A 25,180-nucleotide genomic window follows, 5' to 3' on the forward strand; every position below is an offset into this window, starting at 1 on the left:
AAGCTCTTGCCTCTACTAAAAGATAAATACATTAGGCTCCTAGATATTGTGGTTTTAAACAGAGGAAAGAACCTTTACGAAGTAGTAAGCGATTTAAATGGCCTTGCCGTTATCGCAGCCTTTAAGTATAATATTGCTAGAACTCTGAGCACGCTGGACCTTAGTTAAAGCGAGATTAATATAATCCCCAAATTTAGCTTACAGTAGGGTATTTCTTGGCTTTATCGAAAGGCCTGTAACTATAAGGCTAACGTCTCAGGCTATCTCTTGCGTTCCATTTAGATGGAAAGCTATGCCTTTAATTGGATAGAACCTGACGATTTGGCTCTGGCCCGGAGTCGGCTCCGCGAGGAGCTTAGCGAATTAACCGCAAACCCTAGTTTTGAGGTTCGAGCCGAAGGGGTTTTTAGCATTGATGATCAGGAATGCGTGCTTGGTGGTCGAGCTGACATCGTGGCGGCTACGTCCACTTCCGATGGCAACAATGCTAGGGGTGCTGAGTCCATCTGGGAGATCAAATTCCTTCAACAGCTCTCGAACCAGCATGTCATACAGGCGTGTACGTATGCCTATTTGTTGAAGCTGCCGTGCATTGTACTCTACAATGTACGAACCGGGGAGAAGTGGGAGATCACACCTCGCGACGGGCAAGAGGGGCTACATCGCATGGTTGAAGAGGTTCTAAGACTCAAATACACATCTATACCAAAAATGACCGACGACGAGTTCATTGAAAATTGTGCAGCGGCAAGATGGGAAGTATCAAGTATACGTTGTTAGGTGGATAGTAGCAGTGAGGCGCGCTCAATGTGCCCACGACCTTGGGTTCATGTCTTGCGGTGGCCTCGGAGTGGGAGCCGAACATTTCGGCTACGCAGTCTAGATGGTAGGTAAGATGTCAAGCATGGAGTAAAGTATTTCTGAGACTGGAATGCAATACATTATCTTTACTAGCTTAGACCTGAGAAGCAGGATTGGTAGTCTCGCCTTGGTAGACCCAATCAGACTCGTCAGTATGTACCAGTGTCGTAGGGTTGTCAATTACGTAGACCGGTCGCTTTGCGATTCGGGTGGTTTCCTGCAAGGTTCTGCCTTCGTCACCTCCTATTGCCGTGCTTGGGAAGGAAATAGGCTGGCGACTGTATATGCTTAACATACGCAAGGGGCTATGACTTATTCTATTGCACTGCCTTGAGTAAATACAACAATCGCTTTGTTGTATATCCCTTCTAGAGTTAGTTAACGAAGAAGGATAATGAGTTGCTTAGGCACTGGTGGTTGGCTGGTCTGGATAAAAGCTTGTATTGAAAAATGCCACGTTTTACTATCATTTTCGTGGAGCAAACCTTGTCAATAACAGTCACGTGTTCGATGTGGTGCATATAAACACCAGCTCTCTGTTACTTTGCACTCAAACCTTTCCTTTAAATGCGATACATACTATTCACCGGATACCTTGCTGCCTTATTTTCGCCTCGACTATCCGCCCTCTGATGCTGAAATGAAAACCACCATGTTACGCACGTTTCCGCAACTCGCTCTTGTCTTGGCGGTCACGATTATTAGTAGTCTTGCTGTTATACAGCTGGTATCCTTTGTGCGTGACATAAGATCATACAGCGACCTTGAGGCTCCCGGCGTAGCGTTCGTCCTGAAACCTGATCATGGGTAAGTCCATCGAACCTCACACTAAATTGATTGCATAGTCGGCCAAGTAGTAATACTCGATAGAACCGCGGCAATCTTCCTCGGAAATGGCTCATCTGTTGCTGTCGCGAGAGTTGAAGGCTCTCAAGCCTACAAAGACCTCATGCTACGACAAACACGACTCTAGCAACAACAGAAAATCGAAGCAATTTGCAGAGACCAATTTCCGATCTATGGAGCCTGAACAAAAGATTCTGGAAACAGCCAGACACTATGGAAGACAATCGATAAAATCGCACTGGAGCCAGTACTGAGAGGTTTGAAGACAGCGGTTGAGGCAGCCCGCATCTACAGTGAGGAAGACAGCTCCGTTTGGGTGTTGCTGGAAATCTAGAGGAAAAGGTTGCCCAAAGAATTGGGGTTACCAATTACACGTATGCCCTATTTAGGAGATCAAGGTAGTACTTGAAAGCGGTAGTCAAGCATATGTAAAAATCTCAACCTGATACACTATGGTATTTGGTGGAAATAGTGGCCGCCTCCTGAATGTCCCGTTACCTAGTCGCTGGAGGAATGACCATGGCTGGCGCGGCCGATGTATGAATGTATTGGAGACCATCAGACAATGACAATTCTAGCTACTTACGCCAGCGCCAGTTTTGTTCTGGATGTAAGGTCCTCAGCGACGGCGCAGAAGTCCGTACGCAGCTACTGATGCATAAGGCTATTGTCGTCTTAGAGCTTTTAAATTCATGTGCAATGATAGCGGAAGAATAGTTCATTGCAAAAAGGTGTTTTCTCGAAATTATGAATGTGCCCTCGTACTAGCTGCTGTCGCTTGACAAAATTCTCATCAGTCCCTCTACTCCCCCACCTAATTCGATCTCAAACTCAACCGGACCAATATGGCTTAATCTAACCGGCGGACCACTCGGATCTTCACATCCTTCCTTTGGAGAAGGCTGACCAGGGGGCGACATTACATCTTCCTTCCTTCCATAACGCCACCATTCAACCTCCTCATTCTCACGAACTTTAAGTTGGTACCTGTGGCCGGGCTTAAAGACTCGGTCGCCTTCAAGGCCAGCAGATCGAAGGAACCTGTGGGTGATAATAGTAGGCTTTTCTGGCTCCAGCGTAATGAAGTACTGGTCGTCGCGGCCACCGAGTTCATAACTAAACTGTGGTCTTTTTGGACCTTTAGTAGACTCGAGCTGTAGCGGCAAACCAGTCGTGAGACCTGTACAGATGAAGTTTTTGCGACGCTGGGCAAGTCCAAGATTGAAGATGTTATGCCATGTGAATATAGTGATAGGGTCGGAAGCGTGTAGGATTGCAGTGATAGAGATAATGGCGCTGGGGGGTGATACAGAGCCTCTGGTGAATGTCGGCGGATCAATGGAAAGGCTCACTGAGATTGTTGGAGGGCTAGGCATATTTTCAGACATCTCGCACGTGCCAGGGAAAGTTTGTTAAAGCAGTGATGCAAGTTAAAAGAAAATCTTGTTCCGAAACCAGTCTCATATATTTTGTGATGGCGCTGATGCGGTGACTCAGATGTTAATGATGTCCTGAGGCTGCCATGACATCATCTGTGACTGATGGTCAATACGCGTGCATGATTCCAGCCATTCATATGTACACCCCAGGTTAGTGGATGGTATGGCAGAAAGTGAAGCGGGGAATTATTCATTGTTTGCTAAAACCTTAGCGAGTCTGGCAACTGCCTATGTAGATCAAAATTTGAAGCTAATCACACAAGACATCCTTTCTTATATGCACAATCCTCGCTGCTTATAAGAGATGAAAAGCGTTATCTAAGCTTCACAGGCAACATTGTCGCACATTGGGTCTTCTCCATCACTCTTGGTGGGTTTCCCATAGTCTTTAGCGCAGACAGTACTCCAATGCAGCTCATTTGCAAACCACGAGTAACTGTCGGCGTTCCTTGACGCTTGCTCGCGGTTCAACCGCTGGCTAAGATAGGGTCCATAGGCGACGTCATCCGTTCCCTCAGGAAGAATATCTTTCATCAGGAGATCATAGTGAGTAAACTCATGAACGAAGATTAAGCCAAGACTTTCCATCTTCCACGAGACCCGGGAGTCGAATTTACTGCAACTGATGGCTTTGACGCCATCGTAGTCTTTGCTGAGGCCGCCATGGCCATAGCCAGCCTTTGGACAGATGATTATCTCCGGATTCTTACCACCGGCATCTCGCATCTCAGCTGATGTCGAACCATCACAGGAATACTTCTGGTCATCGGGATCTTTGTAGTCGGGGACAACTTTGATGTTTCCTAGAAGGGCATTGCCATTTCCGTCTTCAGGGTTATCTCCCAGCATTGCTCTGAAGACCTCTATATGAGTGGATAATTGTTGAAGGTGCCTGAGGCACCTACCTTGTATATCAGCCGGACCTCGAGACCTTAGTCAGTCAATACACACACATCCCTCTCAACAATAATCAGTCACTCGAATGCGAAACTGTTTGGCCTCTACTTACAGTTTACAGTTTCCATGTCATCAGGATTGAACCATTTTGCAAAGATGCGCACTGATACAAGTAATTCGTTGCCCGACTATCGAACCGCAGGAGAGACCGAACAGTCTTTCAGCCTGAAAAATATGGGATCTTTCTCGTATCCGAGCTGGCGACAAATGTAACAGACTCTCCTGGTTATATTGTGACTGGAATGCAAGGAACTACCATCCTTTCATGTCTCATAGGACAGGACGATCCACACTATCCACTATCATGGGCTCTGCAGACTATGGATGGCTATTATGTTTATTGCCTAATGTAATTTCAAGCATGAGGCTCAGAAATCCGATTCGATCTTCGTAGCAAACACTAACGTTCAGTCATGTATCATCTCAACTCCGCCAATGTCATCATCGTCGACTGTCTCTTCCAAGTCGGCCTCGATGATGTCCTCCTCGTCTTCATCTTCATCCCCCATAATCTCCTCACCCATGACTTTCCACCTATTCTTAACATCCAAAAACGCGGTATCGACATTCTTGCTTACAAACCACTTAAATCCGATACGTCTGTAACCAACAGCATACACCTGTTCTGTTGGTGATAGATATGCTTGTGTATGCTGCGCGCTAATCCCCGTGCTTAGATTACCCTGAATATTTGCCAGTCCACCTGTAGGGTCGATACCCCCTGCTAGGATGGCACCGAGTGGGACACCACCTCCTGCAGAAATGTTCTTCGAGGTCGAGATCGATTGAGATACCTCGGCGTTTATCACGGTCCGAAGAGCAGTGATCACGTACATCTTATGGCCGCTAGCAATGGCATCTTGCAATCTCATCCGCGTGCGCTCTTGAGATATGATCTCTTTGAAAAAGGCTAGTGGACTTTTGACCTCATAACACATGGCCTTGCATGCCGAAAGGTTGAGAACATGGGTACGAGAGTTATTCCAAGACCCCGAAAGAAGCTGAGTCAGAGTGGCCTCTAGGGCCGATCCTTTGTTTTGTTCGATGCGTGTTCGGAAGTCTAGTTGCTCCGACACATGTATTGCATCCTCTGTTAGGGTGATCGGCTCAAAAGCGTCGATGTGAGGCTGACGGATGTTAGGTACTAGGTTGCCCAGCTTGATCTTTCCCAAATCAATGGGAGTATTGATGAGTACGAGTGGCAGCGGCATTTTCAAAAACAACAGATTAGGGCTATTGGAAAGTACTGGTGATGTGTCTTGACGATGACAACAAAAACAGTTATTGTGAGAAGCAGAGTACTAATCATGCGCTTCGCTTTGCACTCCCTACTCACAGATCTTGTATCTCAGCTGCGGGGTTGCGCGGCAACTTCATGCCGATCGTCAAATTCAGCCGCACGCCACTGGGTGACATAGCCTCCATTACTAGCTAGATTCATGCCATGAGGCTGGCTAGAGGCGCAAACTATTGAGACAAGTGGAATGTGGCGGGTCAAGAATTTGATGGCGTCTAATAAGGATTGTCTCAGATGGGCTCTGTGAAGTATTCTGCCTAGGAGTAAATTGCCTATATCTATTAGATTTGCCGACCTGTACTACCACATGAGCTTGACGAGGCTTCCTGTGATCTTAGTAAGGCCATCGCCTTCCAGATTGAATCGATTGCGCCTAAGTGGATACCAATTCTCAACAACGTGAACCAACCCCATAATGGAGACAGTCAAACATGAAGACGAGACGGGGCCCAATCACTTGGACTATCTTTTGAGAGTTGGGTTCACGCAGATAAACCAACACGCTAGCAATAATGATTTGACTGCAACTTTAAGCAAGATCGAGAAAGCCTTGGACAACGGAAAAAATACAGCAACAGCCGGACACTACGAACAAATCGCAAATCTATACTATAACAAGTTCGGAATCACGTCTCAGGAAGATGAGATACTTAAGGCCATTTCCCACGCCAAAAGTGCACTAGAGGCGGCCGGAGACGACACAAGATACCGGGCAAATCGACTCACAAATCTCGCCACGTACCAGCTTACATTGTTTGGGAGCGACTTTCAAGGAAATATCCTGCAAGACGCCATCCACAACACAAGAGAGGCGGTAGAGCTCCGTGATCATGGTGCAGACGATGGCTTGCAGGAAAGGATGGTCCTTGCAAGTGCGCTTTACTACAACCATGAGTGGAGCGGCAACATCGCGGATCTTAATGAGGCCATTGATCTAAGCTTGCAGGTCGTGAACTCTACCGGAACTCAAGATACAGACTGGATCGACAGAATGCGAGACTTTACAACATTTGCAAGAGCGGGTTTCGACGCTGGCGGTACATTCGATAAGCCGAATATCGCCATCGACCTGCTTGAGCAAGCAATGAATAACGAAAGTCTTCCAAGCGAAACTCGACATGATTCTGCGGTGTTGGTGCTGGATTTTGTAGCCGAGAAATACGAGTCAACTAGGTCAGAACAGGACTTTGAACTTGCAGTGAAGGCGTGTAAGATTTCTATGGAACCACAGCCTGGGGAATATTCTGCTCCTGAAATAGCTTGTAAACGATGGAGTCAGGCAGCAGCAACAGCGTCCACACTATACCGGAACCGGTTCGAACTTACAAAAGACCCTCAAGATATCGAGGTGTCCATTATCATGGCCCGGAGGTTTCTGCCGGATGAGGCCGAGAATTTTGTGGATGATAACGGTTGCGCAAGTGCTTTGGCTCTCGCCCTATGGACTGACTTCCGAGCTCACGGAGATATTCTGAGGCTCGATGAGGCCGTCGACCTAGCGACCAAGATTCCACAACAACAGTCGCCTAGAGACGAAAATTACGTCAATGCCTTGACGAACTTGAACGGTATCTGTCAAACGAGATATAATGCCACGGGCAAAGAGGCAGACCTTCATACATGTCTCGATTCAGCTCTCGAGGCGTTGAACGCCACAACGACGAGTCCCAACGTGGCATTGAAAGTAAGGCTGTTGTTGTCAGCAAGCTCGGCATACATCCATATGGCAAGGAGGTACGGGGATCTAGAAAATGTGCAATTAGCCGTTAGATATGCATTAGACGCGAAGCAACTGGCCAAGGACCCGTTGTCAGACGTGGAGATCTCGACCTCCCTAAATTTGACCTTGTCGCAGGCTCTCATTCTGCGCTATCATCACCTCCAAGCTCTTGCGGATCTTACCGGTGCCGTCGAGAATCTCGAGCATGCGAGAGCCACAGCTTCAGGGTATTTCTTATTCCCAATCGTTCTGAACAATCTGGGCGAAGCGCTCAGGCTCCTGTATTCGAGGACAGGAAGGGCAGAATGTCTGGTGGATGGTATTGGTGCTCTGGAAGAGGCCCTTGTCATGGCATCTGCGGAGGACCCAGCTAAGGCTATGTATCGAAGCAACTTGTCACTCAGCCTTTTCGATCTCTTCAAGCTTACCAACGAACCCGAGACGCTGGACAAATCGATAGAGGCTATCGAGCGTGCTATCCAGGATACAGCACCTGGGGACACACAGCTACCAAAAAGGCTCAGCCTTAGTGGAAACTGTTATGGAGCGAAGTTCGAACTCACCAATATGTGTTCTGATTTAGACAAAGCGATTAGTCAAACGCAGGCTGCTATCGACGTAACACCACAAGATAACCCCGAGTGCAGCACGTATTATAACAACCTAGGATGGCAGTCTATGAAGCGGAGTTTTGCGCGAGAGGCCAAAGACGGGGTAAGCTCTCAAAGATCAAAGGAAGATAAGCAAGTCGCACACCAAGCCTACAAACACCTGCTTTACATGGCTGGTGCCAATCCCCTCGAGCGAGTCGTAGGGGGCTATAGTGCCAGCTCCATAGCCTTCAACAGCGGGGATTTGGAAGGTGCCCTGGAAATGGTAGAGAAGACCGTTGAGATGCTCCCCAAGATAAGCCCCCTCGCACTCGACCGTTCCGACCAGGAATACGCTTTGAGTGGCATCTCAGGACTCTCATCAGATGCTGCTTCTATTGTTTTAGAAGCTACTTCTGATGCTTCGCGAGCGCTTCAATTGCAAGAGGCAAGTCGTGGGGTAATCGCAGGCCTTACCATCTCAGCTCGTAACGATATCAGCGATCTAGAAGTCCAGGCCCCTGATATTGCAGCAGACTATAAAAGATGCCGAGATTTACTTTCAGCAGGAGCTCAAGCATCACACTTGCTTAGTGATAGCGCAAGCCCTACGGCCTCTCATGTAATCGACAGACATGAGTTGAACAAAAGACTCGTCGGGCTTGAAGACAAGATCCGACGAGAAGTTCCAGGCTTTGCTAACTTTCAGCAACCTCTATCAACTGACGAGCTGAAAGGGTTGGCGAACAAAGGGCCTGTTGTATCCTTCAACGTCAGTCACATTAGAAGTGATGCCTTCATCATCACTCAAAGGGACATAACATCCATCCCACTACCTGATCTGAAGGAAGAAGATCTTATAAACAACGCGAGGCTGTTTTTGGAGGACCCTATGATTACGAAAGACGGCCTCAGGACAAAGAATGCCAGAAACACATCACTCTTGGGCGTTCTGGAATGGCTATGGAAGGTGGCGGTTCATCCCGTCTTAGAAGCACTAACATTTCAAAAGTCGCTAGCTGATAAGAAGCTACCCCGAATCTGGTGGACAGCGAGTGGTCTGATGGCGCTGATGCCTATCCACGCCGCTGGTTATCACACCTCGGACGCTGCTCCGAACATCTTGGACTTCGTCATCCCGTCATATACCACAACACTGAGAGCCCTCGCATATGCCCGTGAGACTGAGTGGAATCCGCTTCGAGGTCCTGATTGCGAATTTGCCTTTATCGCCTCACCAAACAACGCTAGATCAAGTGCTCCCTTGACTGTGGAAGAATCTGCTCGCGAGCTTGATGGTGTTGTGCGACAGCATTGTAAGACGAATGTGCTGGTGGAACCTACGAAGCATGAGACCCTTGGTATTCTTGAATCGTGCAACGCGGTGTACTTTGGATGTCACGGGGAATCAATGTCAGCCCAACCCTGCAGGAGCTTCCTTCAACTAGGCACCGACGTCAACTCGCACTTAACCATTCAAGAGATTCAAGGTTCGCACCATCAGAAGGCGCAGCTGGCGTATTTATCTGCATGCTCGACTGCGAACATCTCAGCTACGCATCTCGTGGATGAAGTAGTCCACATAGCTGGGGCCTTTTCGTTGCTGGGGTTTCGGCAGGTGGTTGGCACGTTGTGGCAGGCTAAGAACACAGCGGCGAGAGTGATGGCCAAGCGGTTCTATGAGGACCTGATGACTGTAGATGGTGGGGACGAAGATTGTGTTGCGAGGGCTTATTATGTGGCGGTCATGGAGCTCAGGGCAACAAACGTTCGGGATCCGTTGGTTTGGGCTACTTTCGCTCACTTTGGGGCGTGATAGAATATTGATGCGGTAATTTAACTCTTCTTCTAAATGCACCTAAAATCAATCTGAACTAGTCTAAAGCTTAGAGTATCGCGCTTCTGATAGTGCCTCTATCCCAATCTATTTGGTGTGAGCCTCGAGATTCAGAAGATCCTGCTTGTCTCCGGTGTACTGAACCTTCTTCATCCACTCCTCGACACTCTTGATGCGATCAGGCACAATTCTGTCCATAAACTCAAAGTCCCTCTGAATCAATCCCGAATTGTCGCCGGGACTAGCCTTGTACAGATTCCACCAATTCTTGAAGTTCTCTCCATAAGTCATGAGGAGTCCACTATCGTCCTTGACAGACTGGAAGCCAATTTTGGTATCCGGACCTTGAGGTAGGCTCTTCCAAGCAACAGAGTTCCAGATATCAATTGGGACGTTGACAAAACGACTTGCTTTTCCGCTGACCTTCTCGGATGCTTTGGCAATATCTCCACCGGTTGCGAGAAAGGTGGCGATGCCAAAGTCTAAGTGGTTTGACTCCTCAGGATGTTGAAAGGACCAGTTGACATATTTGCCAAAGTCGCCGAGATGAATGAATGGGATGGAGCCGTTGTCGAGGGGAAGTTGAAACGTGAGCGAACCATCCTGTTCAATAGCGGGGGACATGACTGCAGAAAGAAGTTCCATATATGGGCCTGATCTGATAATTGTCCACTGCATTTTAACGTCTTTCTGTGCATGGATCCAATCTGTAAAAATGTGTGAGTAGCTATATTTTTGCTTCGCGTTGGGGAGCAGCTTACCTTGAATTCTAGCCTTGCCTTGATAATGTCCAACATAGAGATCAGGATCATAATTAGTCCTGGGCCCAACAGAGTCAAGACCACTGTAAATAAAATGCTTCACCCCAGCTCTAGCAGATAATTCAAACAAGCGGATGCCCCAATAAATCTCGGCTTGTTCGCCAAGTGCGAATCCATCAGTGTTCACCAGAACGTAGTCAACATCCGTGGCAGCTGCGAGGAAGGCTTTGGTGTCATAGCCAGTCGCTGCGTCACTAACAGCGATCTTGACGTTGGGCAGGGCCGCCAGTTCGACAGCCTTGGGTGAGGTGGCACTGCGGGTGAAAGCTGTAATGTTGTATTGGCCAGTGCTGGACAGGTGACGAAGAATGGCGCCGCCTTGAGCTCCAGTTGCACCGACGATGAGGATTGACTTCATGATGATAATGGAACTTGAAGGTTTGTGAGTATAGAGATGTTGGCGATGATGTGATTGGTATTGTAGATTGAGTATGATAGTAAATATACAATGTTCCGATAGAAGTCAAAGAAAAGATCTGTTTATATATACAATTTCAATCTCTGTTACCTATATCGTATAGACATTATCTGTAGTGGAGCTTTATAAGCGTTGTGCTCACTAATATTCTGTTTAGTGATCAGCTTGCGATGCGACTTTACTAAAACCCCGCAATAACCGCAATCTTTACCGCAGGGTTCAAGAGAACCAATCAGAAGCCCGAATCCTTCTTAGTCATTACGCCAATCCTAATCAATTACCGCATCAGCCGCATCATCCGCAACCGCGCCTGCTTACTCTGCATTGTCCGCCCATCACCACAACAGCATCCGCAATGCAAAAGAGTTGGGGGTTTCGAATGCCACCTGGAAGCAGAGCTCATGTCTCATGCTTCAAATGTCGCGAGAGTAAGCGAAGCTGTGACAAATCATTGCCCGCATGTCATCTCTGTCGTCGCAAAGGCATAGACTGCCACTATCCCCAGCACCGAGGCCAAAAAAAACCCTCCCCGATTGATGATGTCGCAGCCGCAAGGGCTTCGGAGACCACTCAACCTGAAAAAGCACAAGATTTGGTCAGCGCGGAGGCAATTCGCTTTCTGGCCCCGGACCTCTTTCGCGACATGAATCTACAGGTCCCGCGTCTTGGTTGGGAGATGCCCGCGGAAATTGAGGCACAGTTGGAAGGCCGGCAACAGATGCAACAGACGACCAAGGCGTTCTTGCTATTGACCAAATCATGGATGCCTATAGTCAATGGGAAGCGACACCTGGCTGCCGTGTTAAATCCCCTGGTTCCACTCCGCCGCCCAACAGCCCTCTTAGCGCTGTGCATGAAGCTATGCTGCCTGTCTGTTGACAAAGTCGAGGAGAAGCGGGTATTATATAGCCTTGTGAAGAAGTTCTATGCTGAGGTTGAGAGCCAAGAGGATCCCTGCATCCAAGTCATGCAGTCGGCAGTCTTCATCGCTGTTTTTGAAATGGGCGATGCAATTTTCCCGGCTGCTTACTTGACTGTCGGGGCCTTAGCGAGGTATGGTATGGCTATCGGGATGGATAAGATCAATCACCACGCGCTGGGTAAGAGCTGTGGTGCAGCCGTAGGCGCATCGTGGGCGGATATCGAGGAGATGAGGAGGGTTTGGTGGGGAGCGTTGATCCTTGACCGGTATGTCAATTGCGGCAAACTCTCATTGAGGCCTTTAACTAACCGGACCGTGCGTGAAGGTTGCTCAATGTATCTCAACCTTCTCGTGGCCTCAGCACGGCTGATCCCTCCTTCGAGGACTTTCTCCCCGTCGACGATGAGATCTTTTACAACCAAGTATAAGTACCTTTCCCCGAGCAAGGAACCTTGAGACCTTTATCCTAAATCATGAGGAGATTTGTTCAGGCTTATTGCAAGCTTAGACAGTCTTTAGACTCTTATATCAATATCCTAGGATAAAGGTCTTTATGTTGTCTTTCTCTTTTTTATTGTCTGACTTCGACTAACTATATATCTCATCAACAGTCATCTTCACCCGAACATGCCACTCGCATATCTGAAGGTTTCACCTTCAAGATGGGATCCTTCGCAAGGCTATGTCAAGCCATGCACCTCATCAGCAAATCCCTCTCATTCTGCCGCAGTGCCCATAATAGCAGTGACCAAGTTCCACAGAGCAATCCGCTTGAGGAAGTGGGACAGCTCTGCCGTACACTTGAGTCACTAGTCCGCGTCAACGAATTCGAAGCGACAAGCCGCCGACTAGCGTTTTGTAGTCAAAGCTGTGTTTCATACATGTGAATCTCCCTAACCATCAAAAGACCTGAATGCTGACTTTGGCAAGTGGTATCTTACTACTGCAACAGCACTATTGGCGACAACCTGGCCACGAGTCGGAACAAGACTCGACACCTAATATCTTCCCAGAAACAATTTCAGCCCTCGAAACTTTAGTTCGCATCTCGGCGACCCTGCGCGAGGGTGGTTACGAGCTATGGCAACATCTTGAAGATGGTCGCTGTTCTCTCTTCCTGGTCGAACTGGTTTACCAAGGCTTGCTGGTTCTCCTACGCATGGGTAAAGTCTGGCTTGCAGAGGAGGTACAGAGCAAAAAGTTATCATTGGCCTGGCTGCTTTCGCATATGGGGAAGCGGTGGCCACTCGTCGGTAAGATCATTATCCATATTCTTTGTTTTTTGACTAATGCCGTCACAGCTGTGTATAAGCGTATCTTAGAGGCTAGGGAGAGTATACTGGCTGTTGAAGATGCTTTGACATAGCATAGAAGACCATACAAACAGCTTCTACGATCGAGGCGTCTGCTGAGAACACATATGCAATGAAACTATCTTCGCTGGCTTCCGCTATGCTAGATGGAAATCTCTATATCCTACAACTTCGACGTAACTCCCTTGGAAACAGACTTATAAGTCTGCTCAAACCGCTCTCTCGTATCCTTGATACAATCATGCTCGTAAATCATCTTCTGCACCTCCGGACTAACCCATCTATCCGGCACAGGCGCAGTCCCCGTCTTTGCAGCAGCAGCAAACTGGCGATCTCGTTCCTCCCTAGCATTCCCAGCACCCAAGTGTAAAGCCTTGGCAGATTGAACCGCCAAATCCACCAAGGTCGACGTACGGGGTTTCCGCAGAAGCTCATATACCTTCAGTGTCTTTTCGATAGCTTCGCGGTCTGAGCCGTCGCCTGGCATTAGGCTCAGTGCCTCAGCGAGTGTCGCTGCATCTTCGATTGCCATTGCAGCGCCTTGTGAAAGGTGGGGTAGTGTAGGATGGCATGCATCGCCGAGCATGGTGACTGCGCCGCATGTCCACGTGTCAAGAGGCTCATGACAGCGCAACTTCCACTCGACAACTTCGTCACCAGGAACAAGGTCAAGAAGTTGTTGAACGATTGGGTTGAAGTCTTCAAATACCTGCTTCATTGCCTTTTTGCTGCCTTTGTTGGTCCATGTAGCGTTGGTGGCGCCGGCAAAGTTGACATCGGGCTGAACTGAAGCAATGTTGAAGATGCTGTGATTGTGAATTGGATAGGCGATGATGTGTCGCTTTTCGCCTATCCAACGTCTAGCGGTGTTGCTATTGAGCATGTACATCAGGTACGGATGTGGCTCCAGCAGTTCTCGGGGCAGAAGGATTCTGTAGGCTGCTGTCCCGGTCTCAAGAATTTCTGCTGCCAGGTTCAGATGAGCGAGTATCGACTCTCTAACCTTGGACTTGATCCCATCAGCACCAATGAGAACATCCGTCTCAATAATCTGCGGCTTTCCATTTTCATCCTTAACGATAAACTTTACCTTCCCAGGTCCAAAGTCCTCAACATACTGCAGCGTCTTCTTAAAATGAAACTTGACCGCCGGCTCCGCCTTCGCAGCATCATAGATTCCCTCAGCGAGTGAAGCACGATGGCCCGCGTAGTGGGGATACTCATACTTATCCCCAATATCAGTCATGGGCACGCGTACGAGCAGTTTATTTGACACGCCATCGTGGATGACGACTTCTTCAACCTGTGTGGCTTCGTCTTTGATGGAAGACTTGGTCCAGACGCCGAGCTGGTCGAGTAGGCGGACCATATTGGGTGCCATTTGGATGCCGGCGCCGACAAAGCCGAGGGCGGGTGCGTCTTCGTAGACATGGATGTTTGTGAAGCCTTTCTTGGCGAATGCCAAGGCAGCAGCCAACCCTCCCATTCCTGAATGAAGAGTCAGTTATCATTGGATGTTGTTTGAGTCGGGAATTCGGAATCATACCTGCTCCAATGATGGAGACCCTGAGATCGGTCTTGTTGGTCATGGTGATATGCCGTGAGATAAGAGTATGAGGAGTGAAGTTTATCTTTTGTTGAGTGTTTCTAGTCAAAACACAATTTAATTAACTCTCTCGTGCCTTTTTATCCTCAAGGTTATCATGGCCTCAATCCTTGGCCGTAACAGTTTTCGCATTGTGAGAATATAACGGCACAAAACCTCGGTAGACATATCGGCCGTCCCACATCGGAACCCCGCCGAGCGATCAAAGGTCGGCAATTGCCCTGTAATTAGGTGCGTATATCAAATCACGGCTGAAACCCAGCCCAACGCCGAATCAAGAATGGCTTATTTCTGCTTTCAACGACGTACAGAATATCACATGCAGGGGTCCAGGGTAGTCTCCCCGCATTCTGTCAAAAGCCCAAACTCTATCCCCACACAGAGAAATCGAGAACCCCACAAGCGCTAGCAAACCCCACAAAGTTAAGGTATCGGCAGTTTAAGTGAGTCCAAGTCCCGACTATTCCGTTGATAAGGTATATAGTAAAACAGGGCCATGATCCTGAATATTGTCGTTAGGGGCAATACTACTCTGTTTCATCTCACCTTTCTTGAAGACATAAACCTCGGTTAAGTGAACACCATGGCTCAGCCGAATACTTTGACGCCCGCTAAAGTCGAACTTGAGGACGATCCTCATCGTGCTGCGCTGGAGGATAATCCCACTACGCAGCCGAAAACGGGAGCCCGAGTATGGATTGCGATCTTTGTAAGATAACCCCCGTGATCATATAATCTCGGAATCGGAACTGACGATACCTACTAACAGTCAATGGCATTGTCCTTCGGACCAGCTGTTGGTCTTCCGTTCGTCTGCGTTGCAAGTATTGTGGTGCAAATCACCAATGAGCTTGGAGATGCTAGCCAACTACCGTGGGTCGTAGGAGCATGGTCTCTCGCAACAGCCTGCTCGTTCTCCCTCGGTGGTCCCTTTAGCGATATCTTCGGCCGTCGCAGTATCATCCTTGCAGGCCAAATTATCGTCTTGGTCGGTAACATTGTGGGAGGAACCGCCCAGAACACCCAAAGTATAATTGCAGCCGAGACTCTTGTGGGCCTTGGAGCTGGTTTTGTGTTTGTGGCGTATGCAGGTGTACCTGAAATGCTCCCTAACAAATGGCGGTCTCTCGGCTTGGGCATTCTTGAGGGAGGGATTGCGCTTCCTTGGTGAGTCTATTCGGCTCACAGTTATGTAGCTGTACTGACACAGAGACTCAGGGCTGTGGTGAGTGTGCTTCTCGCCAATGCCATGTACAAGTACGCGACTTGGCGATGGCTCTTTTACCTCGCCATTATCGTCCAGGCCATCTCCTTGGCCGGCACAGCATTGTTCTACTGGCCAACGACTCACCCCCAGGGAGACTTCGACAAATCACGCTGGACTCAATTCCGTGAGATTGACTGGATTGGTCTCGGCCTATTCACAGCCGGACTCGCCGTATTCCTCATCGGCCTGACTTGGGGCGGCAGTGCTTCCCATCCATGGAAGAGTGCCAGCACAATCGTGCCCATCGTTCTCGGACTATTCACCGTCGTCGCGGCTTTCATCTATGACTTCTTTTTCGCTAAAGCCCCCATGTTTCCTCTCAAGCTCTTTTCTACGATCCGCGGGTTTCTTCTTGTCATCGTTGTATTGTTCATTTCGGGGATGAACTACAATTCCCTTTCTGCTCTTTTGCCCCAGGGCTCTCTTTATATGTTCACTACTGACGGTATTGAGATTGGTGTTCTGGCATTGCCCAACACTCTCATGCAAGGCGTTTGTGGTTTCCTTGTTCCGCTCTTCTCTCATAAGATTGGACATATCAAATGGCAGTTTGTCGCTGGTACAGCATTCCAGGCCATCTTCATCGGCGCCAGTGCTGCAACCGTCAACCCGAACCACAAACTCGCCTGGGCATTTGTGCCAGCGTTTGGCGTCCCCATGTTCGTCCTTTGTACCATCTTGGGATACTCCATCGCTAGTCTACATGTGCCCCATTCCCACTTGGGTCTCGCCATGGGTCTTCTTGGTACTTTCCGATCGGCCGGCGGTGCAGTCGGAAATGCCATCTTCAACACTATCTTCCAGGATAAGTTCAAGACCTACTCGGGTGAAGAGATCGCTCGTGCTGCCCTACAAAGCGGCCTCAATGCGACTGACCTGGGACTCATCATTCCAGGAACAATCCAGCATAACCTCGGTGTCCCTGGCGCCCTCGACGCCGTCCCCGGCATGACACCAGAGATTCAGGATGTCCTTCGCCATGCTGTCAGACAAGCATACGGTCGCGCATTCCAGTTCGTGTTCTACATCACTATTGCTTTTTCAACTGTTGCCGTTATTTGCGCCCTATTCGTGGAGGACCCCACTGCTTTCATGACAAATCATGTTCAGTCTGCTATGGTTGGTCGAGGTCACAGCGGTGTTGTTGATGGAGCTGCCCCTACCACAAGCACGGATGAGAAGCCTACTGAGAGCCATGATGAGAAGAGTGATGGTAATACAGCAGGCGGAGTAAAGATGGCTTGATCTATGCAGAGAAGTGGTTATCTCGGTGTTACTATTGTGCCTCTGCGCCCCACACCTTTGCAGCGTGCGCTGCAGGTCGTCGACATGGACGTTCTGGTGTGATTTGGCTGCACAAGAACTTATGCAAGGCAGACAGATAAGTAGCAATCTAATATGGATTCTGGAATCATAACACGCGATTCCTATTCAAGAAGGTGACAAATTCTACCTCTGTTGGTAGTGCTGTGAGGATTTCAAAAGGCCCTTCTCTATTGTGTTGGCTGCATTAGCAATGACCCTGGCTCCAGGGGTAAATGATTCTGTTGGTCGCTGGAGATAATAAGCCTGTATTGCGCAATTCTATCATCTGACCGACCCCACTCCCACAACTATTTTTACCCTCTCGTATCTGCATAGCATCTATCCGTTTTAGTAGCATTACTTTCTTCCTTTTGTCGTCTGAACTTGTCACAAATCTCTCATTTCCATTCTACTGTACCTCGAGACGATCACAGAAAAATGCCAGTTGGAATTTCTCAGCATTGTCTCTGTTGCGATCTTGTATTTCCGCGCTCGTACTATGAGCAACAACGCCGCAATGGACGTGGTCTCAGGCTTCCTCAACACGATCTTTTCTTTTTTGATCCTACTACGCCTATGGCGGCTTCGAAGAGTGGACATTAAGATCGTCCCGGGATATTCTGGTTCTTCATCGCTGGTGCGGCATCCCTCAACTTGTACGGCAATTTGAAGCTGACGCCATGTAATGTATAGATAATAGCGGGCCTACTTCTTGTGGCGAATATTTATTCTTTAGCAGCCGATATCTCGCAGAAAAATCACCATCATGCTTTAGTGTCAGTTGCCTCCTTCGTCGCTACTGCGCTTCTCTGTTTTCTGCTGTACATGGAACATATGCGCTCAACCAGGCCAGCCGACCTTGCGGTTCTCTTCTCGCTCCTATCCTTGGGATTTGATGTAGCTGTTGTGATACAAAAGGCTCCCGAGGAGTGCTTGATACCCGCCACACAGATAGCTCTAAAGCTTCTTCTGGTCGCAACAGAAAGCCGAAGCAAACGACGGATTCTCAAAAGTCCGTACTCTACCCAAGCTCCTGAGGAGCTCGCAGGACTTCTCAGCAGGGTATTCTCCTGGTGGATCAACCCTATCCTCGCTTTGGGAAATAGGAAAATACTTTCTGGTGATGATCTACCTCCAATTGACCACCTCCTTCGATCCGAGAAGCTCCGTCGCGATGGTTTGAAGGCGTGGGACCAGAGGGCCAGACCATTGAACAAGATTGCACTACCCATCTGCCTCGCCAAGAGTATGCTACCTCAGTTTATGGCACCAGTCATCCTTCGGTTATGCCTGATATTCTTTCGTTACGCACAGCCGGCTCTCATTAGTTCTGCGGTTCATACACTAAGCAGCCACTCCGATGGGAGTAGGCTAATGTTGATCTTTAAAGCCGCTACGATCTACTTCGGTTTAGCGGTGTTTGAAGCAGTTTACCACCATCGTTTGAACCGACTCAGCATCATGACTAAAGGGACACTCGTCGGACTTATTAATAACACAACCCTGCGTCAATCATCTGCTAGCTACAACGATGGGATAGCCCTCACTCTGATTAGCACAGATACAGAGAGCGTGATGAGATTCTCGAGCATGTTCCATGAAACTTGGGCACATGTCCTTGAGGTCATGATCGGGATGGCAATGTTGGCTAGGCAAATTCGTTGGGCCGCCCCAGTACCTCTGGTGATTATCTTCCGTGAGACTTCTTCCAGTTCGGATTTTCTCTTCGTGTGTGTAGCTAACAGACCTCTCTGCTAAAGTCTGCTCTAGAATGAGTCGGTACCTAGCAAAGAACCTTCAGAGCAAGCAGAAAGCCTGGAATGAAGCCACGCAGGGTCGCATTTCCCTGACGGCATCTGCGCTCTCATCAATGAAAGTGATGAAGATGCTTGGAATTTCTAGATAGACCGAGACTTTACTTCAGAGGCTTCGAGCCCAAGAATTAGAGATGGCGAAGAAAGTGCGGTGGATGATGGTCGCGTATAACGCTAGTGGTGTGTTTCCATGATCACTATTTCGACAGTTCTAACCATAATAGCCAATGCGCTCGGAATATTCTCTCCTATACTAACTTTTGTCATATTCGTCATGTATGCTAACCTCCGCGGGTCGACTCTCGATGCCAAGACTGCGTTTACGACAACAGCGCTTCTTGGACTGGTAACCCATCCCGCAAACATGATCATGACTATTGTGCCCCGTGCCATCGGCTCTTTGGCCGCTTTTGGAAGAATCCAAGACTATCTTGTCCGGCCTGGTCGAGCTGATGAGAGACGCTTATTGAAGCCAAAGATGAAGGATGATGAATCTTCACCGGCGATTTACTTGGAAGGCGTCAATGTTCAGTCCCAATCATCGTCCCGTCCGGTTCTCGAAAACATCAATCTCAGCATTAATAAAGGCTCAATAATCGTATGCGCTGGGGCAGTTGGAAGCGGAAAGACAGTCCTCGCCCAATGCATTCTAGGCGAGATTCCTACGTCGAAGGGTACAATCTCAGTGTCCACCAAGCGGATTGCTTGCTGCGAGCAATCTCCCTGGTTGCCGGGCGGAACTCTGAAAGAAGCGATTTGTAGCTTCGGAAAGTTTGAGCCTGGCTGGTATAGGCATGTTGTTGAGCTTTGCTGCCTCGATCAGGATATTTCAGCCTTGCCGCTCGGGGACAACACTGTGATTGGGAGCCGGGGTCTGAAGCTCTCGGGAGGTCAAAGACAGCGTTTAGTATGTGCTCATTTTTATCTCTACCCGTGAGGGCGTACACTGCTAAGTCTCCATCAGTCGCTCGCCCGCGCGGTCTATGCTCGGTGCGAAATTGTGCTTCTTGACGATAGCTTCTCAGCTCTCGACCACAACACAGAACGGAAGGTCGTTTCTAATCTGCTAGGAACGCAGGGCCATTTCCGTAAGATAGGCATTACAGTTGTTTTAATTGCTAACTCCAGTGAGTACTTTACAATATCTCTCGAGACATGTCATGCTCATAACTTTAGCTAAACACTTTGACCTGGCGGACTCGATTGTCATTCTTGAGAACGGAAGGGTCACCTACGAAGGGCCATCGAACAAAATGAGGGAAGAAGCGACACATTTACGTCAGACGCATATCAAATTAGCGGTGGCTGAAGCCAACACCAATCTTGTCGAAACGAACAAGACAATCCAGAGCCAGACTCTCGAAGTAACCGAGGCCATGGTTGATTTGGGCAGATCAACTGGAGATTTCTCCCTATATGGTAGTGTTACAACTTGAACGATGTGAAAGATACTGACTGTTATAGGATACTACCTGAGAGCTTTGCACCCGCGGAACTTCTTCATACTTATCGGTTGCACAGCTTCATACTCATTCTTTGTGACCTTTCCACAGTACTGGCTGCAGAAGTGGACGGAATCTCCAGGCTCTCAGACGACATTCTATATCGGAGGATACATCATCCTTTCACTCCTGGCCTGGACAGCCACGAATGGGTCAATGTGGTATGTCATTTAGCATCTGAACATATTCTCATATGGCTAATGGACGGTTGACAGGTCTACTCATATATTGATTGCGCCAAGATCGGGGGCTGAACTTCATCGACGTTTACTGACAACTATCTTCAGGTTTGTACAGGAATCCTTTGAGAGCCTCACTAACCAGTTGCAGTGCTCCCTTGTTATTTTTCTCAATGACAGAGACGGGTTCAATACTTAATCGGTAACGTAGACCAATCGCGTCTTATTCCTCTTCATTTGGTTGATGATTCTCAGGTTCAGTGAAGATATGCAGCTCGTTGACAAGAGCCTACCTCCAGCGATCCTTTCTCTTTCCAACCGTTAGTACCTCCGAGTCTCAGAACATATTTGTATAATGAAGATTTTTGACAGCCTGTAGAAATCTTCAAGCTTCTGGTGCAGGCCGCTCTCCTTTTCAGTGCCCAGAGACTGCTGGCTGCCACGCTGCCAATTTGTGTTTTGGTAGTCTACGTTGTACAACGGGTATATCTACGGACATCTCGTCAACTTCGTCTGCTCCAATTGGAATCGAAATCTGCTGTTTACTCAAGCTTTCTTGAGTCCGTAAGTACTGGCTACCGCATCTCATAAGCTGGGCTAACAATCCCACTTGTTCACAGGTCGAGGGTGTCGTCAGCATCCGGTCGTTCGGCTGGGTGAAGCAAGCTGAGACGAATAGTATGCAGTGTCTCGATAAGTCGCAGCAACCAGCTTACATTCTTCTCTGCTTGCAGCTCTGGCTGAACATTGTTCTAGACTTAGTCATTGCTGCCATGGCCGTGATTTTGATCACTTTGGCAGTCTTCTCGGAGGGCAGCACAACAGCTGGACAGATTGGGATGTCGTTGAACATTGTTCTTGTCGCTAACTCGACGCTTTTAGCCCTTGTCACATCTTGGGCGAATTTGGAGATATCTCTAGGTGCTATATAAGTCGCGCCCGGAACTATTGCGTAGCGAGTAAATAGCTGCCCCTAGCTTTCTGAAGCTCTGTCTTTGCTAATTAAATTACTATTACAGATCTCGCTTGAAGACACTAGAAGGAGAAACTGTAGCGGAAGAACAGCTAGCGCCCGGAGCAATAATCCCCGAGTCTTGGCCTTCGCGCGGGGCAGTTCAGATCCGTGACCTTACAGTCTCTTACGAAGAGAAACACGTGCCTGCATTGAATAATGTTAGCATATCCATTGAACCGGGTCAGCATTTAGTGATTTGCGGTAGGACTGGCAGGTAAGTCTCTTTGTCACTCCATCCGATCACTCTATTGTTAAGAGGTCGTTCTAGTGGGAAAAGCACTCTCCTTCTCGCCTTGCTCCGTCTTCTCAATACTCAATCAGGATCTATTGAAGTTGATGGCATTGATTTGAGCCTGGTTCCTCTGTCAACAATACGAGAGCAATGTTTCATCACCGTGACGCAAGATCCATTTCTGCTCGCACAGGCTAGCCTTCGTTTCAACTTGGACGTAAGTTAGCAATCGCGCTTGAAACCTGTGGCGAGAACTTGCATTGACGGATTCCTTCTTTTTCCCTTCATAGCCTTCAGAAACTCTTTCCGATAGTGTAATCATGAAGGCACTTGAACGAACTGGGCTTTGTGGACATTTCGGCATTAACACGCAGGCAAACCTGGTAGACATCCTGGACGACCCTCTCAGTTCATTGCCTCACATGTCAACTGGGCAAACACAGCTATTTGCCTTGACCAGAGCTATCCTCCGAGTAGAACATTCTTCAATTACAGGAACAAAACCTATTCTACTTCTGGACGAGGCGACTTCATCAGTTGATGGTGTCGCAGAATCTATCATGCGGGGTATCATTAAAGAGGGGTTTACTGATAACGGACATACTGTGATCGAGATAACCCACCGGTTGTCTGGTTATGAGGATATCGCTAGAACTGGAGGGGAGAGTCGACGGGTGAAAGTGGTTCTCCTTTCGCAGGGGGAGATTCAGAGTCAGGGAAGAATTGAGGATATGCTCGATTTTGGCAAGACGGCTTAGATGAGCAGGGATAAAACACTGATTCCTGGTCTAGTTAACCAACCTCACATGCACTGCGAGATCTAAACAAGTTATTGAGGTCTGATAGTTCAAGATAAAGACCGTCGTCTCCAAACAACTACCCTTTTTATACAATGCATCCCACAGCATCATCTGCATTCCAAAAAAGGAAACAAATGTGTCCAAGAATGCCGCGATACCGCTTGCGGCACTGATTGTCGTAGGTGCCGCAGGGTCTAGAACCAGTAGCATCGTCATTCATTATCATGGGCTCGACCAGCCTATTTCAGCATAGCTCGATCGCCCAGCTGGCTGCTCGTTCCCTGAGTGATGATTGGTTGATGCCGTATCAGCGAGGTCGGAATGCTGCGACCGTCGGCTAGAGGCTTATCTTGAAGCGTCTACTAGTGTCGGCCAACCCCGCATTCGCCGGTAACTAGTCGCGATACGAGAATGGGTTGGGATATTTAAACATGTCGCTATGGCCCCTTAATCTTGGCGGATTGAGAAACATACATCCACTGACCTTCTATCATGCCGCCTGAAGAGAGCACTTTGACAATTGACGTGTTGCCTCCGGGCACGCAGCGCATCAATGACTTGCAAGCTACTCATATCGTGCTGGCTCCTCGGCCAACTTCAGATCCCAATCAGCCTCTGGTACGAAAGTCCACCAACAAGGTTACAAGCACTAACAGGTTCAGAACTGGAGCACAATGCGCAAAACCCTCCATATGGTGCTTCTCTCCCTCTACTCAATGATGATGTTCTGCATGTACGTCTTCAGCCTCACTCTATTCTTCCAGCACTAATCGACGTCATTCAAGTCCCTGCATGAGCGTCCCATTCTGGCAAAACTTCAACGAAGAGCTTGGCATGAGCTATGACATGCTGAACAATGGATATGCGGCAAATATGGCAGGTCTTGCCATTGGGTGCATCATCTTCATCCCTATCGCCCTGCGCATCGGCCGCCGACCGGTTTATCTCGTTACGTCGTTGATCATGTTTGGTGCTGGGGCGTGGCAAGCTGAGACGCACACTATTGGGGACATGATTGGTATGAATACTATCGCTGGTATCGCAGGAGCTGTCAATGAGGCCTTGTTCCAGGTCACAGTAAGTGTTTATCTATCTGCACCGAAGGTGAACTTATGCTTATGGTAGCACAGGTTACGGAACTCTTTTTCGTTCATCAACGTGGTACAATGAACGGTATCTACTTTGGAATGGTCCTAGTAGGGGTGAGCAACCTATGATTCCTACACTGCTGTCACTTTCTAAAAGAATACAGAATTACCTTGGACCTGTCTATGGTGGCCAAGTCGCTGTGACAATGGGCTGGCGATGGGCATGCTGGTCTGCCACCGTCTTCACCGGCATCGTCACCGTCCTCATGTTCTTCTTCCTCGAAGAAACCAAATATATCCCCGCACCGCTCAACGGCCACGACCCTCGAGTCACCACCTCCTCGCCATCCGATAACGAGTTCTCCAAGGTCAACAGCACTGGAAAGACACCCTCGCCAAACGATGCACCCGCCAGCGTCGACTCTATGGAACAGCAGAGCGACACAGTCCAAATAGATCACAGCATTCCTATGAACTCTTACTGGAAGCGCCATGCACTTTTGACGTTGGATAAGCACGAGTCCACTCAGAAGCGCACGTTTTGGAGAGACATATACGAGCCTTTCCAACTCCTTGCCACATTTCCAGCCGTCATGTTCGCCGCCTTGCAGTATGGTTGGAGTATTGCCATGCTCGCCATTCTGGCAGTCACACAGAGCTCACTCTACTCCATTCCACCTTATAACTTCACAGCTGCAGGTGTTGGAAACATGAACCTCCCTCCATTCATTGGTGCTATCCTGGGAGCTATTTTCGGAGGTCCACTTGTCGACTGGTCCATCGTGCAGATTGCGAAACGTCGTGGAGGTATTTATGAACCCGAGACAAGATTGTGGCTATTCCTGGTTCCTGGGCTATGCATGACGATCGGATGTCTCATGTACGGACTCACTATTGCCAAGGTAAGTACTTTCCAACACTCCGTAACCTCAACTTACTGACGGTTCATAGGGAATGCCTTGGACCATCAATGCTGTAGGCTCGGGCTTCATTGGTTTCGCCATCGGAGGTGTCGGAGACATGTCCCTCACATTTCTTCAAGATTCCCATGAGCATGTAAGTTATTCCAACTCCAACAGCCTTGCCATCGACTAATCTTCCCGGAAAGATCATAGGTCCTGCTCTGACAGGCGTTGTTTTCGTTCGTAATGTCATTGCAACGGGCCTAGTATTTGCCGTCACACCATGGATGGAGGGTATGGGTGTGTACAACATGTATGTGGTCCTGGGCTGCATTTCTACTGTCGTTTCTTTAACTTGTGTGCCGATGGTGATCTGGGGTCGCATGTTCCGGGTTCGGTTGGCGGGCAAGTATGAGTACTTCACCAATAAGCAGTATTAGGTTGAGGCA

The 25,180-nt window shown here is 48.6% G+C and overlaps 11 protein-coding genes across 11 annotated transcripts; 6 read left to right on the forward strand and 5 right to left on the reverse strand.

The window, feature by feature from the left end:
- Positions 1–1,513: 1,513 nt before the first annotated feature.
- FSUBG_12600 (cytochrome P450 monooxygenase) lies at positions 1,514–1,834 on the forward strand (the record flags this gene model as incomplete). The annotated part of the gene is made up of 2 exons (XM_036677404.1): positions 1,514–1,668; positions 1,732–1,834. 2 exons carry the CDS (start codon positions 1,514–1,516, stop codon positions 1,832–1,834), a joined length of 258 nt encoding a protein of 85 aa, XP_036531908.1.
- A 637-nt stretch (positions 1,835–2,471) lies between these two features.
- On the reverse strand, positions 2,472–3,083 carry FSUBG_12601 (uncharacterized protein; the record flags this gene model as incomplete). The annotated part of the gene is made up of 1 exon (XM_036677405.1): positions 2,472–3,083. One exon carries the CDS (start codon positions 3,081–3,083, stop codon positions 2,472–2,474), a length of 612 nt encoding a protein of 203 aa, XP_036531909.1.
- Positions 3,084–3,464: 381 nt separating this feature from the next.
- FSUBG_12602 (Neutral protease 2) lies at positions 3,465–3,995 on the reverse strand (the record flags this gene model as incomplete). The annotated part of the gene is made up of 1 exon (XM_036677406.1): positions 3,465–3,995. The coding sequence occupies one exon, from the start codon at positions 3,993–3,995 to the stop codon at positions 3,465–3,467; it is 531 nt and encodes a 176-aa protein (XP_036531910.1).
- A 515-nt stretch (positions 3,996–4,510) lies between these two features.
- On the reverse strand, positions 4,511–5,314 carry FSUBG_12603 (uncharacterized protein; the record flags this gene model as incomplete). The annotated part of the gene is made up of 1 exon (XM_036677407.1): positions 4,511–5,314. One exon carries the CDS (start codon positions 5,312–5,314, stop codon positions 4,511–4,513), a length of 804 nt encoding a protein of 267 aa, XP_036531911.1.
- Positions 5,315–5,815: 501 nt separating this feature from the next.
- FSUBG_12604 (tetratricopeptide-like helical) lies at positions 5,816–9,526 on the forward strand (the record flags this gene model as incomplete). Its single annotated transcript, XM_036677408.1, has 1 exon — positions 5,816–9,526. The coding sequence occupies one exon, from the start codon at positions 5,816–5,818 to the stop codon at positions 9,524–9,526; it is 3,711 nt and encodes a 1,236-aa protein (XP_036531912.1).
- Positions 9,527–9,634: 108 nt separating this feature from the next.
- Positions 9,635–10,726, reverse strand: FSUBG_12605 (uncharacterized protein; the record flags this gene model as incomplete). Its single annotated transcript, XM_036677409.1, has 2 exons — positions 9,635–10,254; positions 10,309–10,726. The coding sequence occupies 2 exons, from the start codon at positions 10,724–10,726 to the stop codon at positions 9,635–9,637; spliced, it is 1,038 nt and encodes a 345-aa protein (XP_036531913.1).
- Positions 10,727–11,141: 415 nt separating this feature from the next.
- Positions 11,142–13,074, forward strand: FSUBG_12606 (Zn(II)Cys6 transcriptional activator; the record flags this gene model as incomplete). The annotated part of the gene is made up of 6 exons (XM_036677410.1): positions 11,142–11,214; positions 11,269–11,974; positions 12,034–12,130; positions 12,320–12,487; positions 12,661–12,961; positions 13,010–13,074. 6 exons carry the CDS (start codon positions 11,142–11,144, stop codon positions 13,072–13,074), a joined length of 1,410 nt encoding a protein of 469 aa, XP_036531914.1.
- Positions 13,075–13,184: 110 nt separating this feature from the next.
- FSUBG_12607 (salicylate hydroxylase) lies at positions 13,185–14,610 on the reverse strand (the record flags this gene model as incomplete). Its single annotated transcript, XM_036677411.1, has 2 exons — positions 13,185–14,509; positions 14,568–14,610. 2 exons carry the CDS (start codon positions 14,608–14,610, stop codon positions 13,185–13,187), a joined length of 1,368 nt encoding a protein of 455 aa, XP_036531915.1.
- Positions 14,611–15,210: 600 nt separating this feature from the next.
- FSUBG_12608 (major facilitator superfamily transporter) lies at positions 15,211–17,139 on the forward strand (the record flags this gene model as incomplete). The annotated part of the gene is made up of 3 exons (XM_036677412.1): positions 15,211–15,336; positions 15,397–15,794; positions 15,846–17,139. 3 exons carry the CDS (start codon positions 15,211–15,213, stop codon positions 17,137–17,139), a joined length of 1,818 nt encoding a protein of 605 aa, XP_036531916.1.
- An 894-nt stretch (positions 17,140–18,033) lies between these two features.
- On the forward strand, positions 18,034–22,699 carry FSUBG_12609 (ABC transporter; the record flags this gene model as incomplete). Its single annotated transcript, XM_036677413.1, has 13 exons — positions 18,034–18,565; positions 18,614–18,927; positions 19,106–19,193; positions 19,238–19,920; positions 19,978–20,140; positions 20,190–20,432; positions 20,478–20,676; positions 20,950–21,014; positions 21,074–21,258; positions 21,315–21,615; positions 21,734–21,923; positions 21,978–22,158; positions 22,232–22,699. The coding sequence occupies 13 exons, from the start codon at positions 18,034–18,036 to the stop codon at positions 22,697–22,699; spliced, it is 3,612 nt and encodes a 1,203-aa protein (XP_036531917.1).
- Positions 22,700–23,233: 534 nt separating this feature from the next.
- Positions 23,234–25,171, forward strand: FSUBG_12610 (HOL1 substrate-H+ antiporter; the record flags this gene model as incomplete). The annotated part of the gene is made up of 7 exons (XM_036677415.1): positions 23,234–23,359; positions 23,404–23,474; positions 23,527–23,818; positions 23,872–23,943; positions 23,994–24,731; positions 24,781–24,885; positions 24,938–25,171. The coding sequence occupies 7 exons, from the start codon at positions 23,234–23,236 to the stop codon at positions 25,169–25,171; spliced, it is 1,638 nt and encodes a 545-aa protein (XP_036531918.1).
- Between the last annotated feature and the right edge of the window lie 9 nt (positions 25,172–25,180).

Source organism: Fusarium subglutinans (assembly GCF_013396075.1).
Source record: "Fusarium subglutinans strain NRRL 66333 chromosome Unknown NRRL66333_c0000279, whole genome shotgun sequence".
Taxonomy (NCBI): Eukaryota; Fungi; Ascomycota; class Sordariomycetes; order Hypocreales; family Nectriaceae; genus Fusarium; species Fusarium subglutinans.